Source organism: Barbus barbus (assembly GCF_936440315.1).
Source record: "Barbus barbus genome assembly, chromosome: 15".
NCBI classification, from domain to species: Eukaryota; Metazoa; Chordata; class Actinopteri; order Cypriniformes; family Cyprinidae; genus Barbus; species Barbus barbus.
In genome coordinates this window covers 30020464-30045868 of record NC_136743.1, presented here as the reverse complement: position 1 = coordinate 30045868, position 25405 = coordinate 30020464, and the positions used below count along the sequence as shown (strand labels likewise).

Here is a 25405-nt window from a genome sequence, read left to right as displayed (position 1 = left end):
GAGTTGCGGGAGTGAGAGATATGAAGCACCTGTCCGAGAAAGTAAGAAAACATGAGAACACCAGGGCACACATGGATAATTCCGTCAAACTAGCCATTTTGGGAAGAGTAACCATCGCTACTCAGTTAGACGACGGCCACAGCATTGCGATAAGAAAACACAACGAGGAGGTGGATAAAAAGCAGATATATTTTATCCAAGATAATTGATTGTGTTAAGTTTTGTGGGGCTTTTGAGTTGGCCTTGCGTGGGCACGATGAGACTGACTCGTCAGACAACCCTGGCATTTTTAGGGGTTAAGTGGATTTTGTTGCCTCGCTAGACAAAATAATATAGTTTTACTTCCATAGTATGCAAAAAAGTAAATGGCTACCAGCAACTGTTAGGTTACCCACATTCGTTTTTGTGTTCAACAGACGATTGAACTCTTATAGGTTTGGAACAAGTGGAGGGCAGATTTTTATTTTCCGGGTGAACTGTCTCTTTAAGAAGACAGCAGTGCAAAGCTGACTCAGTTTTCAGCTGGTCTGTTTACAAGTGCTGCAACACTCTGTCCAAAGGTGCAGCCTGCTGTGAACTGGCAGAGGTCAGAAGAAACAAGGAGATGCTCTGCGTAAGTGTCTGATTGGAGCCGAGGAACATGAGCGGAAGGACAGAGAGGAGAGCACTCAGCGGTGAATAGTGGGCATCCCAATGGGAGTGAATCAGAGATTGCTTAATTATCAGGAGGTGTCTCTAATCTCTCATATATATATATATATATATATATATATATATTCAGCTAGTTCTTCAAATCATACATTTTTATCATACATGCCCCAGGTCAACACAATATCTAAGACTAGATCAACACAGATAAATATTGTGTGTTTTAATGGCAATTCATAAATTTCTAGATGAAGCAAAAGTAATTTAATAAAGTCTAAAGTCACTAAAAGTAAAGTCATCTGCAGCCATTGCAATCACATGTTAATCAACCTCAACAAGTATGAATGAAATACAATTAATTTATTTCAGCTGCATCCAAAGAGTGTTATTTTCTGAAATGACACAAAACTGAATAAAACCATTATAATATCAAATTAGTTTAACTTTGTTGAGGGAAAAAATGTGATGGCAATTTATTCCATGAATTCATGGAACAACTGGTGTTCAAAATTTTGCGATCAATAAGATTTTTAATGTTTTTTAAAGAAGATTCTTATGTTCATCAAAAATACAGAAAAAAACAGTAATATTGTGAAATATTATTACAATTAAAATAATGGTTGTCTATTTTAGTATACTGTAACATATAATGTAATATTCAAAAGATAAATATTTTCTAACGGTACAAGTCTTTATTACTTTTTAGCAATTTAACACATCCTTGCTGGAAAAAAAAAAGTATTTCTTTAAAAACAAATGACTAACCCCAAAAGTATCACAGGTTGTATATGTCTCTCTGACATTTTCTGAAAAAGCTGACCTGACCTCAAAGTAACATTAAAATACATTGCTTCCATAATATAGCATGTTTCAGAGTGAGAGAAAATCTTGGGTGGGACTTTGGTTTGTCCATCGGGAATTGATTGGATCACGAAAAACTGTTTGCTGCAAACTAAGATGGAGCCAAATGGTTGGAGGCACTGAAAAATAAGAGGGATCTCTTACTTTGTTTGTCTTTTGACTTCATGAGGAAAAGCAGATTGTGTGTGTCAGTGAGAAGCCGTGTGGAGGAATGCAGGTTGTGGCACTGATAGTGCAGCATTTACAGCACATGGTCTCTGCATATATTAACCGGCAGTCACAAGGGCGCGGGGCACTGGATAAATGAACCCCAGTGTTTTGCTACATCGTCAGCAGAGCTCACGCTCACACTTACCTAAATCACAAACCTTCACTCACAGCAGCGCAGTGCAGCGCAAGTCCAGAACACATTGGGGCTACGATAACTATTTATGATCTCCCAGAGAAAGAATAGGTGTGCTATCACCCTGCATTACAAAAACCCACTGCACAGGTCTACCTTCCCTGGGAAAGGCCTCCTACATTACAAAACTTGCCACTTTCCTCAAGCACAAAAGCTAGAAAGAAGCAAGGGTAAATAACCCAAAAGTGCTGGTGTCGAGCCAAGAGCATTATATAGCATGCTGCCCAGTGTTTGCATCAAGGCCTTCCTGCTATCTCAATATTGAATCACTTAGTATTTTTCCCGAGCCGTATTGAGTCTCCTGGCTGGAAAATCTAGAGCAGTGAACTGCATACTTACAAACTCCCATAAGCCCCTGAGGTTTGCAATGAAACTAATAAAGGTCCTTTTAAGAATCCCCCACCCAGGCCCTCTGCACCCCCTTCACAGACACCTCTGCCAAGAGTTTGGTGCCGCCTGGTGAAGAGGCTGTATACCTCCAGCACCTCAGATCCAGAATGCCTGATAGGTATTCGTTGACTCGAATTCTTCTTGCCACTAGAGTAGGAAAAAAAGGTGGAGAAGCAAAAGTTCATGACTGCGAATTTTCACATGGTAACACTACTCTGTCAACCTGGGAGTTGTGGAATGCAGAGCTGCCTGGAATTCAGGGGCCGGAACACTGATAGGCAAACGCAGGAAAGAAGACAACATTCACAGGGGATTGAGTCCAAGTATGCCATTCTGTCTGAACTATCACCTGCATGATCTACTGAATGGATGGCTGGAGTAGAGATAACTACATCAGTGTTTTAGCAGCTTGTGGCTGTGAACAAGAAACATGGGTACCAACAGATTAACCCGCTTGGTGCTGTTTAGCATTACTGAAATATATAATACTGACTTTTCTAAAGTAAATCTCATTAATGCGGCTGTGTGCTGTTTATGCTTTTTAAGTTGCTGGTTTTGAATTGCGCTATTATGCCCAGGGTCTAAAAGTAACACTTGCCAAGTGCCAAACGTGAGTAAAATCAGTGTTGGTAATTATATGAAACCGTGTCACTCACCAGTTGGCTGCTAACTTTTTTTATTAATTCTAACGATGAGAACATGATATGGTTTAGCATGATTATCAGAATGCAAAGACTGGGTTGTAATTATATAAATATGTACTCTGTTGCTCTGCACTGTGATTTTGTCACATGAGCAGCTCATGATAGTGTTTTCAGTGTCTCATTCGCAGTAAATGCTGCTCCACGTGAACTTCATCTCTGAGTTTGAGTCGCTAATAACATGCATTTGAAAATGTAACATGCGCCAAACATCTTCCCATGTTTGGAAAGAGAATGGTTTATAAATGTTTGTCAACTGAATGAAAGAATTTCAAAAGAAAAGTTTCCCTGCGGTTTTCTGCCAAAATAAATGCTTTTAATGTGGTTTAATGTTTGAAAGCAAAGACAAAACAACCATAAATATTTGTATTGTAATTGTACTGTTATATAAAATATTAATACCATTGCTAATAATACTAATATTAATATTATTAATGATAATAATAATAATAATATACATTAAAATTATTCTGAAATACTTAATTTACTTCAATAGTATTATAGAAAAATTCTTCACTGATTTGTTTAATTGTATCATTTAAACAGCTCAGCTGGAACAGCATCCAAAGAGTAATGTGCGTGCGTGTGTGTGTGTATGTATGTATGTGTGTATGTGTGTGTGTGTGTGTGTATATATATATATATATATATATATATATACACACACACACACACATAAATATAAAATGCAATTACAATATCATAAATTCAGGTAACAAAACTGACAAATGAAATGTGTGAGATAGTACACCAAGCAGCAAAGTGATGGCTAGAATTCTCTACGGTTTATCAACGCATCTTGACATGTTTCCCTAGTATCTAAAATGACTATCCTCTTCACACAATCCTTCTGTACATCCCTTTGAAACCTGTCATCTGCCCACATATGGCACACATCATCTCAAACAGACACAGAAAAAAGACAGATTCCTTTTAATAGCAGGTCTATGCAAAAGCATAGCAAAAGTCAGCTGCCTCCTACTTTCTGAGATAATGATCCTTGTGTCTTGGCTGTGTGTATTTTCTTTTTTTTATTTTTATGTCGTTTTTCACACTTGGTTCAATTGCATGGCCTGAAACTGAGCTCAACTGCACCATCCTCCTCCTGCCCCAACAGATCTCTTTTCACATTGTACTTCTGGGTAACAACCATGGTGTGTTTGCATCATCAACATGAGTAGCACTGTGAAAACTAATGGCAGCTGTTTGCCACTGCAGCTACTTAATGAGTCAGGAGGCCAGTTTAGCTGTATTATTGAAGTATTTGTAGTAGAGCTGTTAGGCGATTAAATTTTTTTGTCTAATTAATTACATGATGTGCTGATTAATTAATCAAATTAATCACAAATTACAGTAATTGCACATCAAGGCGGAAAAGTCATTATTATCATTATGATGTTAAATGAGAAAAACATTGAAAAGACATCACAAAAAAAAAAAAAAACACAACTTGAAAAATAAACTTGTTGATTCAATTCTTGTTAATTCTTAAGGCAACAATGTGGCCATAACATTGTTTTCAGAAGCTTAAAAAAACATTGTTTAAGGCCAAAGTATACTTCGGTTTTAATGCATATATTAGAGTCTGCATACAGTATGCGTGACAAAAAAAACAAACAATGTGCCTGGGGTACTTGTGACACTGATTCCAGGTATCCTGAGAGGATAGGCAATATAATTATTACATTTCCTACATTTCCCAAACAAAACAGAGCAAAATGTCCCTAGAGAAAAACGTTAATTTTCTTGTTGTCATACTCTAAGTTACAATTTTCATCTGCTCAAGCAGAACGTTAATGTCATCTTGCGTTTTAGCAAGGTATCTCTGACTAAAACTAGCTAACGTTAAACTTAATGAGTTCGTGCTAACGCACAAACCTAAATAGCTAACTGTTCTCGCGTCTCGCACAGTGTGTCAAAAACACATAAACGAAGGTCTACATTTCAGTGCCTCTCCATATTAAACTGGTTAAATGTACATTAATTTAATCGTACCCTGCGATACATGAACAGTGTTGATCCTGCATGTTGTCATCCGCGATCGTGATGACCATAATATGAGACTTCTCTCTGTAAACCCTCGCTTCGAGTTACCCATCATATTTATTTTAAAATATTTTATATATCCCTCCATGGAATATTTCATTCCCACTTGAATGGTGGCCTTCTGTGTCCAAACATCGTGGGACAAGGTTTTCACAATAACAGCTTTCATTGTAAGAGAGTGAGCAACTCTGTTTGTTTGTCCGAGGGAGCAACCGTAACTAAGGGGGGGCGGGGCTTACCGATTGGTCAATTGTGTGCATACCGTATGGTAGCATATGCGTAAAAAAATTAACTTGGGCCTTTAAGTGGTGTTTAGGTATATTTACAAAGACTGTTCAAAGGTGGCATGAATGCATTTACACTGCAATAAGGATTGCATAAACAATGTAATAAAATAGATATTCAGGTTTTTGAAACATGAATATTGATATTTTTGTTTTGTTTTTTGAAGTGATACTCTAAATTTGGAAACTAAAACCACTGGTAGGTGGCAGCAAATCACTGTCTTAATGTGTTAGTGAGTCATTCAGTCATTGATTTCACCTACTTGTTTAAATGGCTGGTTCATTCAGAAATGAACCAAGTGACTGCCTTTATGAATCACTGACTCACTCCATTCATTCAGTATTAAAACACCAGTGTTAGTTGCTTGGAAAGGCACAGTGCTTCTGCTTTCACTGGCAAAACTGAGTAAAAACAGACAATGTAGTGACCATAGGCGGAGTTTGGGGGGGGGGGGGGGGGGGTTCATAGATCAGAGCCAATCGATTTTGTCAGATCTATGAATACAAAAATATTTTCAGATTGTCTCATTTTATTTGCATTATCTTATTTTAATGAGTATGTTAAGGCTAAATTATTTGTAATTAATGTAAAAAAAAAAAAAAAAACCTACTCTCACAACTCGCGAATCTCAAAGTATCGCGTGAGTGGACTCTCTCCAGCACAACCCAGACACCCACAAAAGCTCATCGTAAGCTTAAAACAAAAAACAAAAAACAAACAAAAAAGCCTCATTTAGTGCGCACCGAGAACGAGCATGAGACTGGCTGCAGTTCCTCTAACGGCCACTGGTGTCAGTAACTGTTAGAAATTTCAGAACTTACGCAGTGCTCCTTTAAATGAAGAAGAAAATATATAGGCTATAAATCATTGAAAATGTAGAAAATATGGTATATGCAGTGTGCAAAAAAAAAAAATAATAATATGGTATATACGGTGTGTAAAAAATAAAAAATCAGAGCTCATGGTCTACCGGTAGGTGCCCCCCCAGGCAAAAATGTGAAACTCCGCCTATGGTAGTGACTAAAATGTAGCACAATATTAACGCTCAATGTTTATTGAACTCTGAGTGTGCAGATATTCAGGAAAAAAAACCCCACTCGTGCTCGTGTGATATTGCTAAACTATATCATATGATATTAATGTGGAGCATTAAAATAAAAGCAGTTCACTTCTGTATGCCAAAATAGATTTCGCTCATATTAACTTTAACTATAAATGAACACAAACCGTATCCTAACCCACCTTATAAAGCAGATCGTTGGTGGACACCCAAGATCAGAAAAATCGACTTGGGTCCACACCTATGAGTGAAACTGCCTGAGAAAACATTCAGCTACGTTATCAGTCTACTATAATTTCTCTAAATATGTTTTATATGTTTTCAATATTTACGACAAACTGGATGCCCCCAAAAAATCATCAATAGCCAGCAAGGAGACGTCAGTATATAATGCATAAAAGAAATGCACGAGTCCCTTTACTCACAGCTCGGCACATCATGGACTCCGTCCAAACATCTGACAGGTAAAATGCTTCTCGTTGAAATATTTGTGCTAGCTGTGTCACCTATTTAGTTTGCTGTAAAACTGGCATTGAGTTACTCACACCCCAACATTCTTTGAGTGGAAAAGGTGTGGGGAAAATCCTCGCAGAGGTCAAGAGAAGTCAAGTAAACAACATTTTCCTGAGTCAAATACCGCCGTCGTATTGCCTTGCCACGCCAGTGAAACTGAGGCCTTAACTATTAACACGAGCATTATGAGCTCTGAGTCATGAACTGCTGCCAATACATGCTGTATGTCAGTCCAGAGACCGGCTGCAAATTTGGAATATTTCTCTAATTGTCTCTATCATTCAGAAAGAAAGATAGCGCTTTCAATTGAGGTATAGTTCTTTCCATTTACTTTTATCCTTTGCAAGAAGTATTTAGCTCTCATGGAGGAATGTTGACTCCTTAGTTGGTGTAAGCTTTATGCACACAGATATTATTGTGCTTGTTGTGTTCTTAGTTTTAATGTGTAGAAGGCGCTAAGGCAGAGAGGATGGCAACCTTCAAAACTCCCTTTCCACACAATGGTAGCATTAACCCCTAATCATAGACAGTGCTTTCTTTGCCCCGATGCATATCCATTCACAGAACTGTATACATTTTGGTGAAAGCTGTTTGTGACACAACGATGAAACATTTAAGGTATACATGAATGCTTGGTTGAAAGTTCAACATTTCCGAATCATGTTTGGATGAGATTAGCACAATGCCTAGTTCAATCTGGAAATGCTTTTGATTATGTAAATAATGAATACGACAAATCTTAAAAAACAGTGTTATAACTATGAATTTGAAATTATGCAAATAAGGGGAGTTTAAACAACACCATTTTCAACTAAAAACTGAAAACGTTTTATGGGTTTCGTCTGCTCATTTACACAGCATCGCCATTTTGGGGGTCCTAAAAACGCAAACCTTTTTTTTGAAAATGATACCCTTATCACTTCAGTGTAAATGACAGGTTCTGATCGTTCAATCCTTGATAGATTATGAATCAAGAGTGAAAACATTCAAATGCTGCATTTTTGTGACAGTTTCCATTTATGAAATAGAAATGATCACCCTGCCACAATTATTCTAGCCAACTAAATTCCCTAATCTAGAACTTTAAGTAACGTAGGTTTTCATAAGAATGATCAAAAATGCCTGCAGAGGCTGGAAACGTTTTTAAAAAACACTGACAAGGAAAGAGTTAATTAACTATGTGTCAGAGAGTCACCGCAGTCACGGCAGTCTCCACCAACGACACTCACCAGATCCCAATCCCCTGATTTCTGAGCACCGCCATCTGTCAGCACTAATCAGCAGCACTATATCCCTGCACTCCTCCCGTTCACTCACTGTCTGGTCTCAAACTTTCCATGTTGACTTACCTGACCCACTTACCTTTTGTCTACTTACCAGTTGCTCTGGATCCCCTGGAAAAGGAAAAAGGACATTCACACTCAGATAAGCCCCTAGAGACATTCCCATTCCCTGCCTGCTTACCTGGACATTCTGCTCATCTCATTCCCCCTGCTACTACTCAATAAACCTTTTGATTGTATTGCACTTACCTCTGTGTCTATCTGCTGACACTATGGTAAAGACATATCTTAATTATAATGATGGATTGTCATTTTACTCTAAATTACATTTACTTTAAATCAGAATTTTAGCATCCACGTAGGTATGAACAGCAAAGACTCACAGAGTAACTCACAACACCCTAATTTGCTTCCATCTAACACCTGAGATTTGCAGTCAATATGAAAGGTCGTTCACGTCTCTGGTCAATGACAAAACAAGCATGAGCAAGTAATTAGCAGAAGAGGAGAAATTATAACATGTCCTGAAGCTCCTATAGCAAGAAATTGTCTGTCCTATCCCGGTTTAATGTGTAGCATCAATTATAAATGAGCCATTGGTAGGCTGATTTCCTAAAGAGTGTACGTTATGTGAATTTGTGGTGCTTTCAAAACATTGTTTAGTTTGTTTGACCGCTCCAGCCAGTCCACCACTGCATATCGGAGTTTGAGGAAAGAAGTTTCTGTTTTTTTGACCAATGGAGGACTGTGTGAGTTCTCAGGAGACCTGTTTAATCACCTGTGTGACTAACAGTACCAGGATTTAACTGGACATGCCTACAGGGACACCATTTTGAGCCTAAAATGCAATTAAAGCCACATATTATGGACACACTGGTTTCTCCCATCAAGTGTTCGCATTGCAAGGTTGCAAGGCATGAATTCAGAAAAAAGTCTGATTGCAATCATGACAGTTAGTACCTAGTAATAGATGCACAAATGGAAGGGCCACTCAGTGGGAACTCTTCCTGAAGGTCAAAGCTGTCATAGTAACTGTGCTGATAAAGTAAAGTGATTTGCACTGTCAATTTTCACTCTCAAATCCAGCTGAAGCACATTCAGAACACTGTAAGAACAGATCAGACTCCAATGTTTGTTCGGTGTGAAGAGCTGGGGAAGAAATATGGGGGGGGGGGGGGGGGGGGGGGGTTGAAAGCCAACGCGGATCAATTTGTTCACTGTCTTTTTGTGTAGCCGCAATGATTCCTGTTGTACAATTGGATGCTCAGTTCACTTAAACTCGGCAGTTTTTTAGGCCATATGTCTGGAAAAGATAGCAATGTATGGGGAAAAAAAATGTAAACATTGTTCTGCATACTGTATAAGATGCTTATGAGTAAGAAGAATACAGAAGAAACATAAAAACAAAATGCAGCATCTTCTGTTGCTGTAAAAAAGTTTTGAAGCTACATTAGGAAGCACAGTGGCTGCAACGATAATGCAATTCAAAGATAATGTATTCATTCAAATAGTGTTCATGTAAAGGTGCAGATCTCAGCAAAAACATATATTAGACATGCATGAGTAACACTCAATTATTTTAAAGAGCCTACAGTATGTAAACAAAAAACTGCATACAGTAGATATGCTCTGTGAAATGAAGAAATCATTAGAATATTTATGTCACAATAAATATAATCTGTTTTGTTAAACGAGGGTTCAAACCAACACTACATCATGACTTATACTTTTAATTTGTAAAAGAAGCTAATTTTCTTAGCAACTTAATTGTGACTGCTGATGTATCCAAGAATATGCTTAAGTTTGACATTTTTCCTTGTTGCATATATCTCAAAAACGCTCTTTTGAAGAAGAAAGTACAAATCAATCAATCGTTTGTTCAAAGGACTTCTAAAAACTTAATTAAAAAATGAGAATTTGGGTAATAACAACAAACTCTCTGCACATGTGCTTCAGTTTTAAAGGCAAAAATAACAGGACAGATTAAGTGTGTGTAGTGAGGCCAGTATCTGCATCTGTTGCAATGGCAAAATGTGTCCAAATTATGTAAAAAGTCATTTTAAAATGTATTTCTGGATAGCACTTTACAATAAGGTTAACTATATTAGTTAACATGAACAATACCTATACAGCATTTATTAATCGTAGTTAATGTTAAGCTCAACATTTACTAATACTGTACATTAAAATCAAAAATTGTATTTGTCTACATTAGTAAGTGCACTAACAAAAACATTTTACAAAGGTTGATAAATGCTGTAAAAATATATTGTTCATTGTTAGTTCATGTTGATTAATGCATTAACCAATGTTAGACCTTATTGTAAAGTGATATCCACCCATGTACCACACAATGAAGTTTAATTCATACATAAAACACAAAATACATGCCAGTAGTTGAACAGCTGGCTGGGTTATCATCAGATTATCAGATTTGATGACACAGTACTGTACAACCACTGACCAATGACTGAGAACTGACACTGAGGATGTCCTAATATGTTCAGTTTAATGAATGAGACTTTTGCCTACACATTTCAATGCTTTTAGTACTTCTTCAGAGCAGGGCTTATAGGAAATCAGCATGCAGTGCATTTGGTTGTTGTAGCAACTCCACACACTTGCTGCAAATCAGAAACTGCATTGTGGCTGTCTGATCGTGCCGTGCTCTACACACTCACTATGCCATAGTAATTTTATTCTTTATCAGGCTTATCTGTTATTCCTCAAGAACAAAGAGGGAGTGCATTTTTTTCTATGATTCTTTTGATTTTGCTATTTATTTTGAAGTCATTATCCGTTCCGAATAAGGCATTCAGCTTCAGTCACATTCCTAGCATAGATTTATCTGCCAGCATGACTGATTGACTCATTTTAAGCAGTCAATAATAAATAATTAAGTTTAGTTAGGTCAGAAGACTTAAACATAGAATCTAATCTAAAGTTGATTATAGTGTGAATGAGTGTGAAATGATTATTAATAAAAAGACAACGCATGCTGACACCTGAACCTATACCACACCAGCTGTACAATTTCAAAGCAAATATTGATCTATAACTCACACAAGGGTTGTACGGTAGCCCGATATTATAATAATATAAACATATTTCATATACGCATGCAGTGCCACAGTATTTTCAATAAGGTAGTTCATTAAAGTTGGCTTGAAATGAAAATAAACGCTATACATTTTTTAGATACATATTATTAATCTTAATTTAAATGATTCATTATGCAATTGTATTGGATTATTTATTTTTATTTTGAGATGGGAGACTTCTCTTTGGTGATGACATTCAACAACTACAGTTTTTCTTTTTTTCTGATGATTCATCACACTTCGATGCACGTCACATTATGGAAAAAAGTAGCTGCCGCTACTTCCGTTTCATCACGACTTGCAGCTCAGACTCAGACCTTTATTCTTTGTGCACAGTGCTGTAATAAGACCAGTCAAACCAGATATTAGATGAAAACTCAAACAGAACGAAACAACGCAGGAATCTCAAGATGTGTTTTTCGAAGATTAAAAAGTCTGAAATTTTTGCACGTTAAAAAATAAATACGACCTCATGTTGTGCCAGTCACGTTTACACACTGCCTCCGAAATCTTCATCAGTCATAAAAAAAATTGGATCAGATTCGATTTTCTGCGTTTTCGCATCCGTAGCATGCATTTTGATAGGAAAGGATGAGGAATACGAAAAACGGTGTGCAATGACCTTTACTCTTTTTTTTTTTTTTTTTTTTTTACTTGACAGAGAATCACATGGTGAGAAATGCTGAAAAAATACAGACAAACAGGCAAGACTTCTGTCTGGTCTTACCAAATAATTAATTCCACAATGTACAGCTACTGACTTCCAAAGTATTGTTTTCTTTACTATACAGCTGAAGTCAAAAGTTTACATACACCTTGCAGAATCTGCAAAATGTTGATTATTTTACCAAGTAAGAGGGATCATACGAAATGCATGTTATTGTTTATTTAATAAGATATTTCACATAAAAGATGTTTGCATATAGTCCACAAGAGAAAATAGTTGAATTTATAAAAATGACCTCGTTCAAAAGTTTACATACACGTGATTCTTAATACTGTGTTGTTACCTTAATGATCCACAGCTGTGATTTTTTTTGTTTAGTGATAGTTGTTCATGAGTCCCTTGTTCGTCCTGAACAGTTAAACCGCCTGCTGTTCTTCAGAAAAATCCTTCAGGTCCCACAAATTCTTTGGTTTTCCAGCATTGTGTATTTGAACTCTTTACAAAAATGACTGTATGATTTTGAGATTCATCTTTTCATACTGAGGACGACTGAGGGACTCATATGCAACTATTACAGAAAGTTCAAATGCTCACTGATGCTGGGGGGGGTGAAAACTCTTTGAATTTGAAGATCAGAGTAAATTTAACTTATTTTGTCTTCTGGGAAACATTTAAATGGCTTCTGTAGCTTCTGAAGGGCTGTACTAAATGAAGAAAAAATATGATACTAATAATAAAAATAAGAAAAATTATGTTCAAAAGTTTTCACCCCCCAGTGCACGTTTTTGTGACAAATGAGGACATACATTTGTATAATGACACAGGTATGACATAGGTATTACAAGGAGAAGGTTAAATCATACAGAGTGAGTTTTTTGGGGGGAAAGTATAAATGTACAGTTTCCTGTGAGGGCTATGGCACATACAGTTTGTACAGTATAAAAACCATTATGCCTATGGGATGTCCCCACTTTTCACAAAAACCAACATGTATGTGTGTGATTTTTTTTTTTCTCCCCTAAATAGCTTTACCATTACCTTATCATTACTTCGAGATACACAGCTACACAGACTCACTTATGATTTATGAATTCTGTGTCTGGCTCCTGAAGCACCCACATGTTCAATGATTGACTAGTGCCCAGATCTCACCTCCTGCAGGGAGTAAGACCTGCAACATGACCTTTTGTTATTGTCATTCTGGCTAAATGTGAAGCCTGGGTGATAGGTCACAATATCTGTCTCCAATGACAAGAGAATATAGTGTCCTTACTGTTATTCTGTGGACAAATATGCATGCAGCTGAGTAGCAAAGTGACAACTTAGTCATACGCCAGGCATTAGTTGCATGCCATGGCTCCTGAGAAGTTGCATTTCCTCTTTAATAAATGCAGGAACATAGTGAGTCACTTCGTCCAGACAACATTTTCTGTAATAAGGCATGCTGGGTGACCCACTGAGAATTGTATTGTATCTGATTGTAACTGAGTGGTTCACCTTCAGAGTATCCGCAACTAGATTGTTGCCCTTTAAAAATGGGCTGCATGAGCAGTCAAAACGGTGCGCTTGGATGATTTTATATTCCATACACAGTTGGAAATAAAGGATTTTATCAAAATCCCTTAAGAAAAAAGCAAGGTTTATTGTCAGATATCAGAAGTTCTGGCCATTTGATCACTGTTACTGTTCCATTGAGGCTGATTGTTAGCAATACTGTTTTATTTCAATTATGCTCTGAATACAGGTTGTGCTAGAATGGTGTCTACAATCATTCATTTAGTTTGTTTAGTTGTTTCAGCCGACCTGTTTCCACAACTTAACTAAATGCATGGTTGCAGGTTGAAAATTCGAATTTATTAAAGTAATTAAACCTTTTAAGTTACAAATGTTGTTTTGATTAGTTCTGTTGTTTATATTAATATAATATATAATAAATATAATAAATTATTATTATAATGCAGGTAACACTTTAATATAGAGACTATTAACTAGTTGCTTATTAGCATTATTAACATATTGGCTGTTTATTAGTGCCTATAAAGCACCTATTCTGCATGACCATATTCCACATGCCCAATCCTACCCAATAACTAAACTTAACAACTACCTTACTAACTATTAATAAGCAGCAAATTATGAGTTTATTGAGGGAAATGTTGTAGTTAATAGTTATTTAATAGTGAGAATTGGTCCCCAAACTGAAGTGTGACCAGCTTTGTTTTCTTTCTTTCTTTTTTTCACTTTTACTCTTGCACTACAGAAAGCAACAGTTTGGAAATCTGTCTGTGAAAGAATGTATTTCCATCTACTGAAGATGAATCGTAACAGCTGCTTTCCCTCATTCATTTAGAAAGGTGCCATAATCTCTCTCTCTCTCTTTTCCAGGGACTCTCATTTGATCACATTCAAGCTTTACGCTAATTTATTTGGGGTGCATTTTTTATTACATTATACAGCATATTATCATAAATTATGCACAGCAAGTTGCATGCTACAGTTGCATTGAAAACATGAAATATACAGGAAATCAGTGATTCAGTCATAACTACTTTAGGTTATAATGTAATTGTCATATACATGCACAGCTGAAATTCATTCACTATTGAAAAGACAATGAAACAATGCGACATCAGTACTTAATGCAGTTATAATTCAGCATTAATTTACAAATCTAAAGGGATAGTCCACCTGAAAATGAAGAATCTGTCATCACAAGCCTGCACTGACTTCTACACAGTACAGAGCGAAAAAAACAAAACTATGGAAGTTATGTTTGGTTATCAAAATACCTTGTGTTTAACATAAGAAAGAAACTCATTAGTACAAAGGCTTTTTTTGTTTGGTGTATATACTGTCACTCCATGCAAACAACTATAAGATCAGCAAAATATTGTATTAGTGGAATATAAAAAAAATACATTTGAGCTACGCAAGTTTGGTTTATTTTACCCAAGGAAAATATATTGTGACAGTTCTGTTAAACCTGCAGGAAAATCACATTGGGTCAATGTAATATAAAATGTTAATATTTTACAAAATCCCATTTTAGCAACAAAAGTGGTTCTGAAGAAAAGCACACTGGTTCTGGTGGATAATAAATAAAAAGAAAAAGAAAAAAAAAGCCATATATAGCAAACACAATATCATAGAGACTTGATCTACTAAGCAACCACTTACAACACCAATAGTGACCACCTAACAAAGCAATGTCCTAATAGCACTCAGAAAACCTTAGAAACAGCACAGAAACAACCTAAAATAAGATCTACTCACATTTTCTACAGAAAGCTAGGGTATTTTAGGTAAGGTACTTTTAGGCACTTTTCAAATGTAAGCTCTATTTATCACCAACAGCATCTCATGCAATTAGGAGCAGCTCCAACATATTTGAAGTGGCACCTTATTATTTATTATAACATAGTCCAACATAAGTAAGCTGTAGGTTCCTTAAACGGCAAATCAGATGGTGGACCAGATTCTGTACGTCTCCTTTGAAGATGAAAACATACTAGTGCAATTTTGGAAAATGTGTTAGATATTAATTGCACAATCCATACGGCTGTATACACAACCCATTCTCACTCCCAAGGCATCAAAACCTGAAGCGCAGTCAAACACCTTTAGTGTCATTATAAAGATGCTAAAGTTACCCCTAGCCATCAATATATCAACAAACTAGAAATTGATTTAAATGAGAAACCTTTTACTTCAATAGACAGATGCAAAGGGCATGGGAAATTTATCTAAATGATTATTTGAGTATAATTTTGTTATGCCATATATGTTGAGGGTATGGTTTTCAATTTAATTATACTGAAAATGTTATTTTCACCATTTTTGAGCACCTAACCAGACCTCTACTCCTAATTCTAACCATTTGTCAATATAAAACAAAGGATAAAACAGGTACAACTACAGTCAAAAAAAAAAAAAAAATGATTGCTTTGTGAGAGAAACAGACTCAAATCTGACGATCACCGTCTTCTTTCACCATAAAACCCAAATTACAAACACATTCAAAAATTGCCGTCTGAAGAATCATTACATCAGCTTTGATTGTGAAACACCATTGCCTCTCGTGTCGCATGAATCATTACATCATGCTAAAGTTCAGATTTATCTTTTGAATGAGATGTGGCTGCATTAACAGAGTGGGATTATTTTTAGCAATTAAACATTTTGGTTTCGCTCAGTTCCTCGCAAAGATATTTCATGGCTTCAGAAGACTTGGAATGCACCACGACTCATTTACTTTTGATCAGTTTTTGCATTAAATAACTGTGACTGTACTTTTATCTGCCTGTTATGTGTTTTAAATTGATAAGTGTTTAGGTTTAGGGTATCCTACAGTCAATACAGACCGTCGCCTGGGGCCCCAACATGCCCCCGCAGGGAGATATACATTATGGTTTTAATACAGTTACTGCCAAATACACATTCTTTGTTCTCCATTGACAAAATGCAATCGGCACACCAGCATACGGCACAAACAAGCAGGAGAACAAGGACCTCAACTTTTAAAACACAAACCACAATGATGATAATAACCAATAATAGTGCGAAGTATAAAATAAGTTTTCAATCACCAAATGAAAAATAACTGATAATATGTTAAATAGCAAGTGACAATAAACACAGTATAAACAAGTGCAACAAACAGTAAAACATATCGTAATCTGCAAAACTGCATTCATGTCAAGTAGCATCACCGGTTTATGGTGTACCATATTATTATCCAAATATATTACAGACCTTCCTTAGAAGTGCTCAAGATGCCACAAATGCACAAACCGGGCCCCAAAAATGATTACTTTGTTGCTATTTGAGATTCTTTCTGTGTTTAAAGCAGCATTTGGATGGCAGAAATGGTGCTTCTGTTGGCAAAGTCTCACCCTGTTTTATCAGGAATAATCTGGGCATTGTATTCAAAGACTGTCAATACAAAGATGCAAAAAATCAAAATGAAAACGTGGCCAATTAATCAGTACATTAACCCAACTAACCTGCCTATTAAAAATCTGCTCTCTATGAGGTATAAAGGCTTTCGTTATTTTTTAGTTTTCTTTTTATTGATTTAACTTCAGTTCACTTTTGCTCATACTTCTGTCACACTTTTTGTACACACTATTTATGTACATTAATTTTGCTGCACTAAATAAATGTTTATATAAAGTTCATTTATGTGAGTGGTTGACAAAGAATTTCAAACACTCAAGTAACACATTTAAAATTTAACCATGAATTATGCAATACAATTATTATACAATGGCATTAATCTCTTCATGATTTATTTGTATTTTCAATATTTTTTGTCAGATCACTTTTTAGGTGAACTGATAAAAGATGAAAGGTGGTTAATAGCACCTAAAATATACTCTAATCTTTATGCATTCACATAGATTTTAACTTAATGTTGACACTTATTAATGACTTTTTTTCAGTGCTTTCAGTGCTTTTTTCTTTTAGGTTCTTAATAGTGACATGCAAGGTGCTTGACCATGCTTCTTTTTTTGAGAATATTTTAATGAAATATACAGTGATGACTTGTTCGTAAAAAGCAACATCCTTTACCTGCCACATCACTGAGAGTCAACATCCATCACTATTGTATCAGGAGTCCCTTTTGTATTTAATAAGGGCACTCTACCAAGGCATAAAGAGTCACTGCTGTGAATTTATGCACATAACGTGTGTATAAAGTCTTATATTTTGCTCTGCATCACATCTGCGAGCGCTGATGAATTCTGAGTATTATAATGTTTTGCCAATGTATCATAAGATATGTATCACAGGATTTCATGATGAGTATCATAAGGTTTTGCGCTCAGGTTTATAACAGTAAATTAGGTTTATATTGTATCTAATATGAATCATGAGAATATCCAATTATGATATGTTCAGCCAGTGGAAAATACGAGAACATCGACTCTCTGTAAGCAGAGTATTTTAATGAGTCTTAATGAGTTTAAAGAAATGGCACATGCTGGTGGTACCCCTAAATATTACGTAATATTAAATAAATAAAAAAAATCACCATGTATCCTTCATTCTTGACAGTCTTCAGTAATAAGTGTTACTCTGGGTAAAAAGGGCAGGCAGCATATCAGTAAGCGTCTTGAAAGACGACCGTAGGACCAGAAAAAAGAGAGAACGAAAGAAACTAAACTTACCAGACCATAGACGAAACTCAGCAAGGTGCCGCAAAAGACCAACCCTAAAGTGTGCAGGATCAGCGTGGCTCCCATCCCGACAAGTTGACGCAAACTGATGTAAAGCTTGAATGGGATTTCTCTGATGTTTACGTTAAAGCGCCGTCAAAGATCCAGTCATTTCGCTGCTGTCCGCTCTCCTCACATTACATCGCTTGCTTGTAAAATTATGAATATTATCTCACGGCTTTTCCTCGTCACAGATCTGCAGGCTCGATTCAAACTGTTCCCAGTCTCTCTCTTTCTTTCTCTGCATCTGTCTGCCTTTTTCTGAAATTACATCCACATGTCAGAACTATTTATGTCCTGCTCCTTCTGCGGTAGGAAGTTCAAATGATTCTTTGTGGAGCAGAAACCGACACTTTATTTTTAGGTCTTTAAATTTCCCTTCAGCCTCGCTGTAAAAAAAGCGACATAATAAAGCGGTGTCCCTCAGGCTCAACCTTCATTTTTCTCTCAGGACACATCAAAAAACGGCAAAAGAAACTGTTTTGGTGGAGCGACGTGGTGAGTCTAAGTTACCGAAATACACACTGAAGCCGCAATAGAGAAAATAGCCGGGCTTTTGCTACTTAGTAGCTATAACAGACTTAAAGCGCAAATGCTGTCTTCAGTGAAACATGTCATGAAAAAACATGATTCCTTTTCAGTTTTGAAATAAACTGAGCTACACTGATATCTGACAGCTGCATTAAAGCGACGATACAAATGTTAGGTAACTGTGACAAAGAAGGTAAATGGGATTTTGTTTAAAGAAAGACAAGTCAAGTCGCCGCTCAAGAACTTCAGTGTGGCTTTTAAGATTATTTCTGCGCAAGTTTAAAGTAGTCCTCATTGCCTAAACGGCTCCAGACGGCACCCGTCGCTCAGCCTCACTGAAGCTCTGAGTGTAGTCGGCTACATGTTGAAGACGCGGATACAAAGAGGCAGGTATCGCTGACAGGCGTGAAGGATTTTGATTGGCTCACGGGGAAATGTTGAGGGACTCGATTGGCTGACGGTCTCTAGGGTTTCATTACACCTCGACTCAAGATGACACGCGCTTCTCGCCCCTTTTGCACAAGCTTCGCATTCAGTGCTGTACTTTATGTTGGCAGACGAGCGTTTCTTAGCGGTTCGCGTCGACACCGATGAAATTATGCAAATACAATGCTGGATAACATTTGGATTCAAATTTTCGCTGGCTTCTGAAATGCATCTTTCAGCAAGGTTTTAATATTTGCTTTTTCATTGAAAACATTCTTGAACAGTCATACAGTCCACTTATGATAACATATTGGTTTACCCACCTGGCTTCATTTATAATATTAATTTTTGTTATGTATACTTTTGTATGACACACACAAACTCTCTCACACACACACACCTTTTCTTGGATTAAAAGATCAAGTTGCATTTCAAGTGCATCTGTATAGAGAATTAAAAGCTTTGGTAATTAGAATTTATATATGGTGGTACCATGACAGTGTGTTTTACATTATTTTCTTCAGATACACTTGGGACCCTTTTGAGTTGAGTCTGAATGCTTATACGTTAATAATAGCATGCTTATCCTTCTGCATAATTTGAGGCATTTGAAGTACTACCCTGGAAATGATTTAAAGTATTAGTGATGCTTGACTTGATGATAGTTCACCCAAAAAGGAAAATTCTGTCATCATTTGCTCACCCTCAAGTTGTTCCAATCAGAAAAAGGGAGAAGAGGTATAGTAGGGGAGAGGAGTGAGAATGTGTGTTAGACTGTGCATTTTTTGTTTTTTCCTCTTACACATGTGGAACCTATAAGCTTATTTCTGCCATGGAATATAAAGGGCAATGGGTAATTGTGACGTTATCTCAGAATTCTGACTTTTTTCCTTGCAATTGTGAATTTACAGTATCTCACAATTCTGATAAAGTCTGAATTGCAATATGTAAACTCTCAATTCCAATATAGGTCTGAATTGTGAGATAAAAGGGTCACAATTACTGTTTTTACTTTTTTTTTTATTCTGTGACGGAAACAAGCTTGCATAGTAACCAAAGGCCATGTATGTTGGAATTTTTGTTGATCACTGGCATCAGCTACCATGGGGCACCATCCACATACAAGACTCACCCACTGGAAGGTTCAAGGTTCCAATTGAATTTCTGCATAGGGGATCCTATTTGTTCTATTTCACATTCTATAAAGGAATGTCTCATTCAGTTTTAGATAGTATGTTGCCAAGAATGAACACAATGTAAAAATTTAAAAGCACAATGTTAAAAATGTAAAATGGCTTTCAGATGAAGGTAAACTGAAGGCTAAATTGCAAAAAACGTACTTGGTTACTATCGTAACCTCGGTTCCATGAGATACGGAAGGAGTACTGAGTCTTTGTCTAAAGTCGCTATTGGAAAATGCCTTTTTTCTCCTGAACTGAAGTCTTATTCAATCACGCAGTGAAACTGCATAGCCATTGGTTCATGTAGTGTGTCAAAAACGAACCAATGCTCGGCAGAGCTGCACGAGCCTATGGTGACGAAGCCCGCCAGAGCCCGCCAGAATGGGTGGAGCCATCTTGTTATATAAGTGGCCGTTTCACCAAAGGATCCTCAGGTTACTTCGATTGAAGCAACGACTGAGTTGTGCAGCTACCTAGCATGGCAAGGTACGTAGTACTCGTTCCGTATCTCAGGGAACCGAGGTTACAAGTACGTTCCCTTTCGATACTTAATCATTCCAGATGACTCTTGCATTTCCGGCACTCCTCGGACCGAAAGCATTCAAGCAAACCAACCAGAGAGCTTGAGCGCGACGCGGTCAAGGACTCTCCGTCAGAATTGTTCCCATTACGTAGTGTGTCCCTACTTAAGCAGAGAGGACGCTGGCCTGTAAGGTCCAGGTTATAAAACCTAGCAAATGTGGACGGCGAGGCCCAAAACAATATTTCCAACAAAGAGTTGTTCCGATCAACTAAAAGGGGCGGAACGCTCAAAGTAACTCCTCAAAGCTCTGAATGGAGTGGAAAGCACTTTGGGCACATAACCCTGCCTTGGTTTCAGGACGACCTTGGAGTCGTCGGGCTCGAATTCCAGGTAGTCAGGGCTAATGGAGAGTGCCTGTAGGTCTTCTGCTCGTTTGACTGACGCTAGTGCTAGGAACAGAGCAGTCTTTAGCGACACTGACCGAAGGTTAGTAGACTGTAGTGCCTCAAAAGGAGGGCCTTCAACACAGTGGGCAAGTCCCATGTAGGGACAGTGAGGGGCTGAGGCGGATTCAGCCTCTTGGTACCCCTCTCAAAGCGGACAACCGAGTTGTTCCTGCCCACCTATTGGCCTGCTATAGGGGCGTGGGAGGCTGCTATAGCTGCTACGTACACCTTGAGTGTGGACGGCGAGCGTCCCTTATCCAGCAACTCTTGCAGGAAGGAAAGAACCACTGATAAGTCAGAGGTAGACGGGTTTTCACCATGGTCTAGGCACCAAGTGGAGAAAATAGACCACTTAAGGGCATAGAGGTGTCTTGTAGACAGGGCTCTGGCCTCAGAAATGGTGTTTAACACACGCTCCAGGAGGCTCGCAGGCTCCTGACGAACGGCCAAAGGTGCAGGGCCCACAGCTTGGGCCGAGGGTGCCATATTGTCCCGTTCGCTTGAGAGAGGAGATCCCGTCTCAGGGGAATGGGCCAAGGGGCTGCTACAAGCAGTTGAGTTAGCTCTGACAACCAGGGTTGGTTCTCCCAAAGGGGGACACCAAGAGAACCTTGTGTCCTCGTTCCTTGATTCGCCTGATAATCTGATGATCGGGGGGAATTCATAAAGGAGGAGGTTGGGCCGATCGTGGGCCAACGCATCTCTGTCCTTCGAATAAGAAGTTGGGCAGTGAGAGTTGTCTTCTGAGGCGAAGAGGTCTACCTCAGCCTTGCCAAAGATCTCCCAAATCCTCTGAATCGTCTGCAGATGGAGCATCCACTCCTCTGAAGGGACATTGCTCCAAGATAACATGTCCGCTCCCCGGTACAAATTGCCCGGTATATGTGCTGCTCTTAGCGAGCGCAAATTGAGTAGAGCCCGTTCCAGAAGGCGCTCTACTAGAATGAAGAGGTGCTTCAAGGAGAGGCCTCCTTGTTGATTTATGTAGGACACCACAGACATGCTGTCCAAGCGGATTAGTACATGGTGTCCCTTTAGGTCCGGGAGGAAGAACTGGCAGGCTCAACATACTGCTAGCATTTCCAAGCAGTTGATGTGGAACCCTTTCTCAGCCTTTCTCCTGCAAACCATTCCCATGGCCACGCCCTTCTCCATCCAGCGAGGGTTCTTCCAGGGAGCTAAGGCTGTTACACAGGCCTGGCTCACCCTGATATGTAGGCATCCGTGACGCCATGCATGGGACGGAACCTGTGGTTTCAACCAGCGCTGAAGGGGCCACACGTGAAGCAGGCCCAGCTTTAGTGCTGGCGATGCTGCAGCCATCAGGCCCAGCATCCTCTGAAACGTTTTGAGAGGGCGAGTGGCACCGATCTCGAAGGAGGCCGCGAGTTTTTGCATGGCCAGAGCACATTCTGGTGCGACTACGGCTCTCATCTGAGCTGATTCGAGAACTGTTCCCAGGAACGATATCTGCTGGCTGGGGGACAGCGTCCTCTTGGTGAAATTGACCCTGTGTCCCAAGCACTCCAGGTGGCGGATTCCCATCTGTCCTAAAGGGAAAGAGCCGTATCCACGCACTTTGTAAAAGTGTGGGGGGCTAGAGACAGTCCAAAGGGAAGGACCGTGTACTAATAAGCCACTCCCTTGAAGGCGAATCTCAAGAATCGTCTGTGATGGGGGGCTATCTGGATGTGAAAGAATGCTTCTTTCAGGTCCAGATAAAAGAACCGGTACCCTGTGCGAATCTGCGAGAGGATCTGCTTCAGCATGATCATCCTGAACGACCTCTTCATGAGGGCGCAATTCAGGTGTCTGAGATAAAGGATGGGCCGGAGGCTGCCATCCTTTTTGGGGACGAGGAAGTAACGGCTGTAGAAGCCCGACTCGCTCTGAGCTGGAGGAACCCTTTCTATAGCTCCTTTTTCCAGCAGATTCATCACCTCTGAGTGCAGAACGTGGGCGTTCTCGCTTCGCACCGAGGTGGAGACCACGCCACTAAAACACAGGGGTCTTTGAGCGAATTGGAGTGAATAACCTCGCATTATTTTCCCCCTAACCCACTCTGACACTCCTGGGGAGGCCTGCCAGGCCTCAGCCCGTGTGGCAAGGGGTTGAATAAACTTGAGTGACCAGCTGCACATGGGCAGGGCACTCGCGAGAAATGGAAGAGGAAATTTGCTCTCTTTTTGAAAATGTTTTTTTTCCCCACTATAACAGCGGGTGGTTGCTTGGGCGCTTGTAAGGGCCCTGTATTCGCAACAAACACATTTCCCTTTGCACCCGGGGTTGAACAGGGTGATAGGAGGTTTAAGAGAGGCTGTTTGGGGGGGTGGTCCAGCCGTGGCGGGACTTGACCCCCTCCTCTTCCGGTCCTGCAGATCAGGAAGGCGCCGGGTCCAAAGCCATCTTCGGTCGGGGGCCCTGGCGCTTAGGAAAGGGGTGGCATCCGGAACGCCCTCGCGTCTGCTGAGTCTTGGCAGGCTGAGGGGCGGGGGCGGCAGGCTTCACGGGCTGCTGAGTCGGCATAGACTTAGGGCGACTAGGAGAAGCTGCGGAGCTGGAGCGCTTTGGCAGGAGGTGTTGCATGGCCTGGGACGACTTCTGTTTCTCCATGAAGTGTTCAGCAAACCCTTAAACCTCCGGTCAAAAGAGGCCGTTGGGGGAAATCGGGGCATCAAAGAAGGGGACCTTGTCTGCATCCTTGATTTGATGCATCCTTGACATGATGTTCGTCTGGCTTTCTGTCGCGGTCCGATCTTCTGTAACAGTTCGTGGTTGTAGATAAGAGGCGCACGACGAAAAGTGAAAACAAAAGAGTTATCTTTAATAAGCAGCATCAACACACTTAGAACAATGTTAACTCAAGATTGGGCAAAACTGAGGACTTATAAAGGGAGAGTAGCAAACAAGGAAATTAAACAGGTGATGACGATCATTAATTAACAAAACTAGGACACGAACTAAAACAGGAAGAACCAAATATGGGCAGAAAGGAAACTAAACAGAAACAGATATGTTACAGAGACATGACAAGTAATGCAGTTTTTGTAATGCCATTAATTGTTATCATTTTGACAGTCTATGCACTATGATTGACCATATGTTCCTATTGGATAGAAAACCAGTGCCAATGTTTTGACTGAATTACTCAATTTTGAATTGGGTTTGCTGTGTTTTGATAGTTAATATATGTAGAAAAAGGTATTCAGCATTTTAAAATGTTTAAAATTAGTTTTTATTTATTTAGTACTTTAAATACTGATAAACGCTTGTTAGCAATTGAAAAAAACTGTAATAGGCTATTACAACAATTTCCACTTTAACAAAACTGTACCATTTCATTTTCTAGTTACTGTATAACATTTTTGATGAATTATGACATTATCACTCACATATATAGTAGGAAACACATAAATATATTATTAGAATTGAATATTCCAGATTGATTGTTTGGTACTTAACCATTCATTCATTCATTCCCGTCTTTACCCTGTTTTGTCCCAGACCCAGTAGGCTATAAGAATCAGTGGAAGATGAGTATGTTTGCTAAATTCTGCTATTAAAACCACATCATAAACTGTAGTTTCTCTATTGTCATCTGTAAAATGTAACCTTGAGGTGCATGTTTTTCAGTCTTTTCAAAACATTGTGCTTTAATTTAATTTTAACATTTTCAAAATTATAGCAGACAAGTACTGAAATTTGGGAGTTTCATTTGAATAGAATATTTTGCACTGTAAATGTGCCTCTGCAGAGGTTCAGTGTCATGTTTGAAGCTTACAGTGCTTATTTATGGTTCTAAACTGGGAAGTTTTCATGTCAAATGAGCCATTATCGTTTTCCAAAAATGGTATCCTTGCAGGTCCAGTTTAAGAGGAAAGGGCATCATTCCACCACACGTTATTTAACACCTCCTCGTAATCCTCCACAGCGAGACTAAACCCCTGCAGTGAGGATCTAAAGGCAGGCAGCAATTTCATTTTCCTATCATACATGCCACACACATTTCTAAGCCTGTATCATTATAGTCGATATTATAGTCTCCATTAGTCCCTATATTGCCATTGAAACAGATAGCCTCTGATCTCTGCCTGCCATCTGGCAACATTAAAATCCACCTAC

At 38.7% G+C, this 25405-nt stretch overlaps 1 protein-coding gene across 1 annotated transcript in view; it reads right to left on the bottom strand.

Annotated features, from left to right (window-relative positions):
• Nucleotides 1–19052, bottom strand: part of pth1r (parathyroid hormone 1 receptor) — a 103730-nt gene extending 84678 nt beyond the window's left edge. Inside the window, exon 1 of the mRNA XM_079435377.1 lies at nt 18129–19052. Within this exon, the coding sequence (XP_079291503.1) occupies nt 18129–18203 (75 nt within the window). The 5' untranslated portion in view covers nt 18204–19052. The remainder of the gene's footprint in view (nt 1–18128) is intronic.
• Between the last annotated feature and the right edge of the window lie 6353 nt (nt 19053–25405).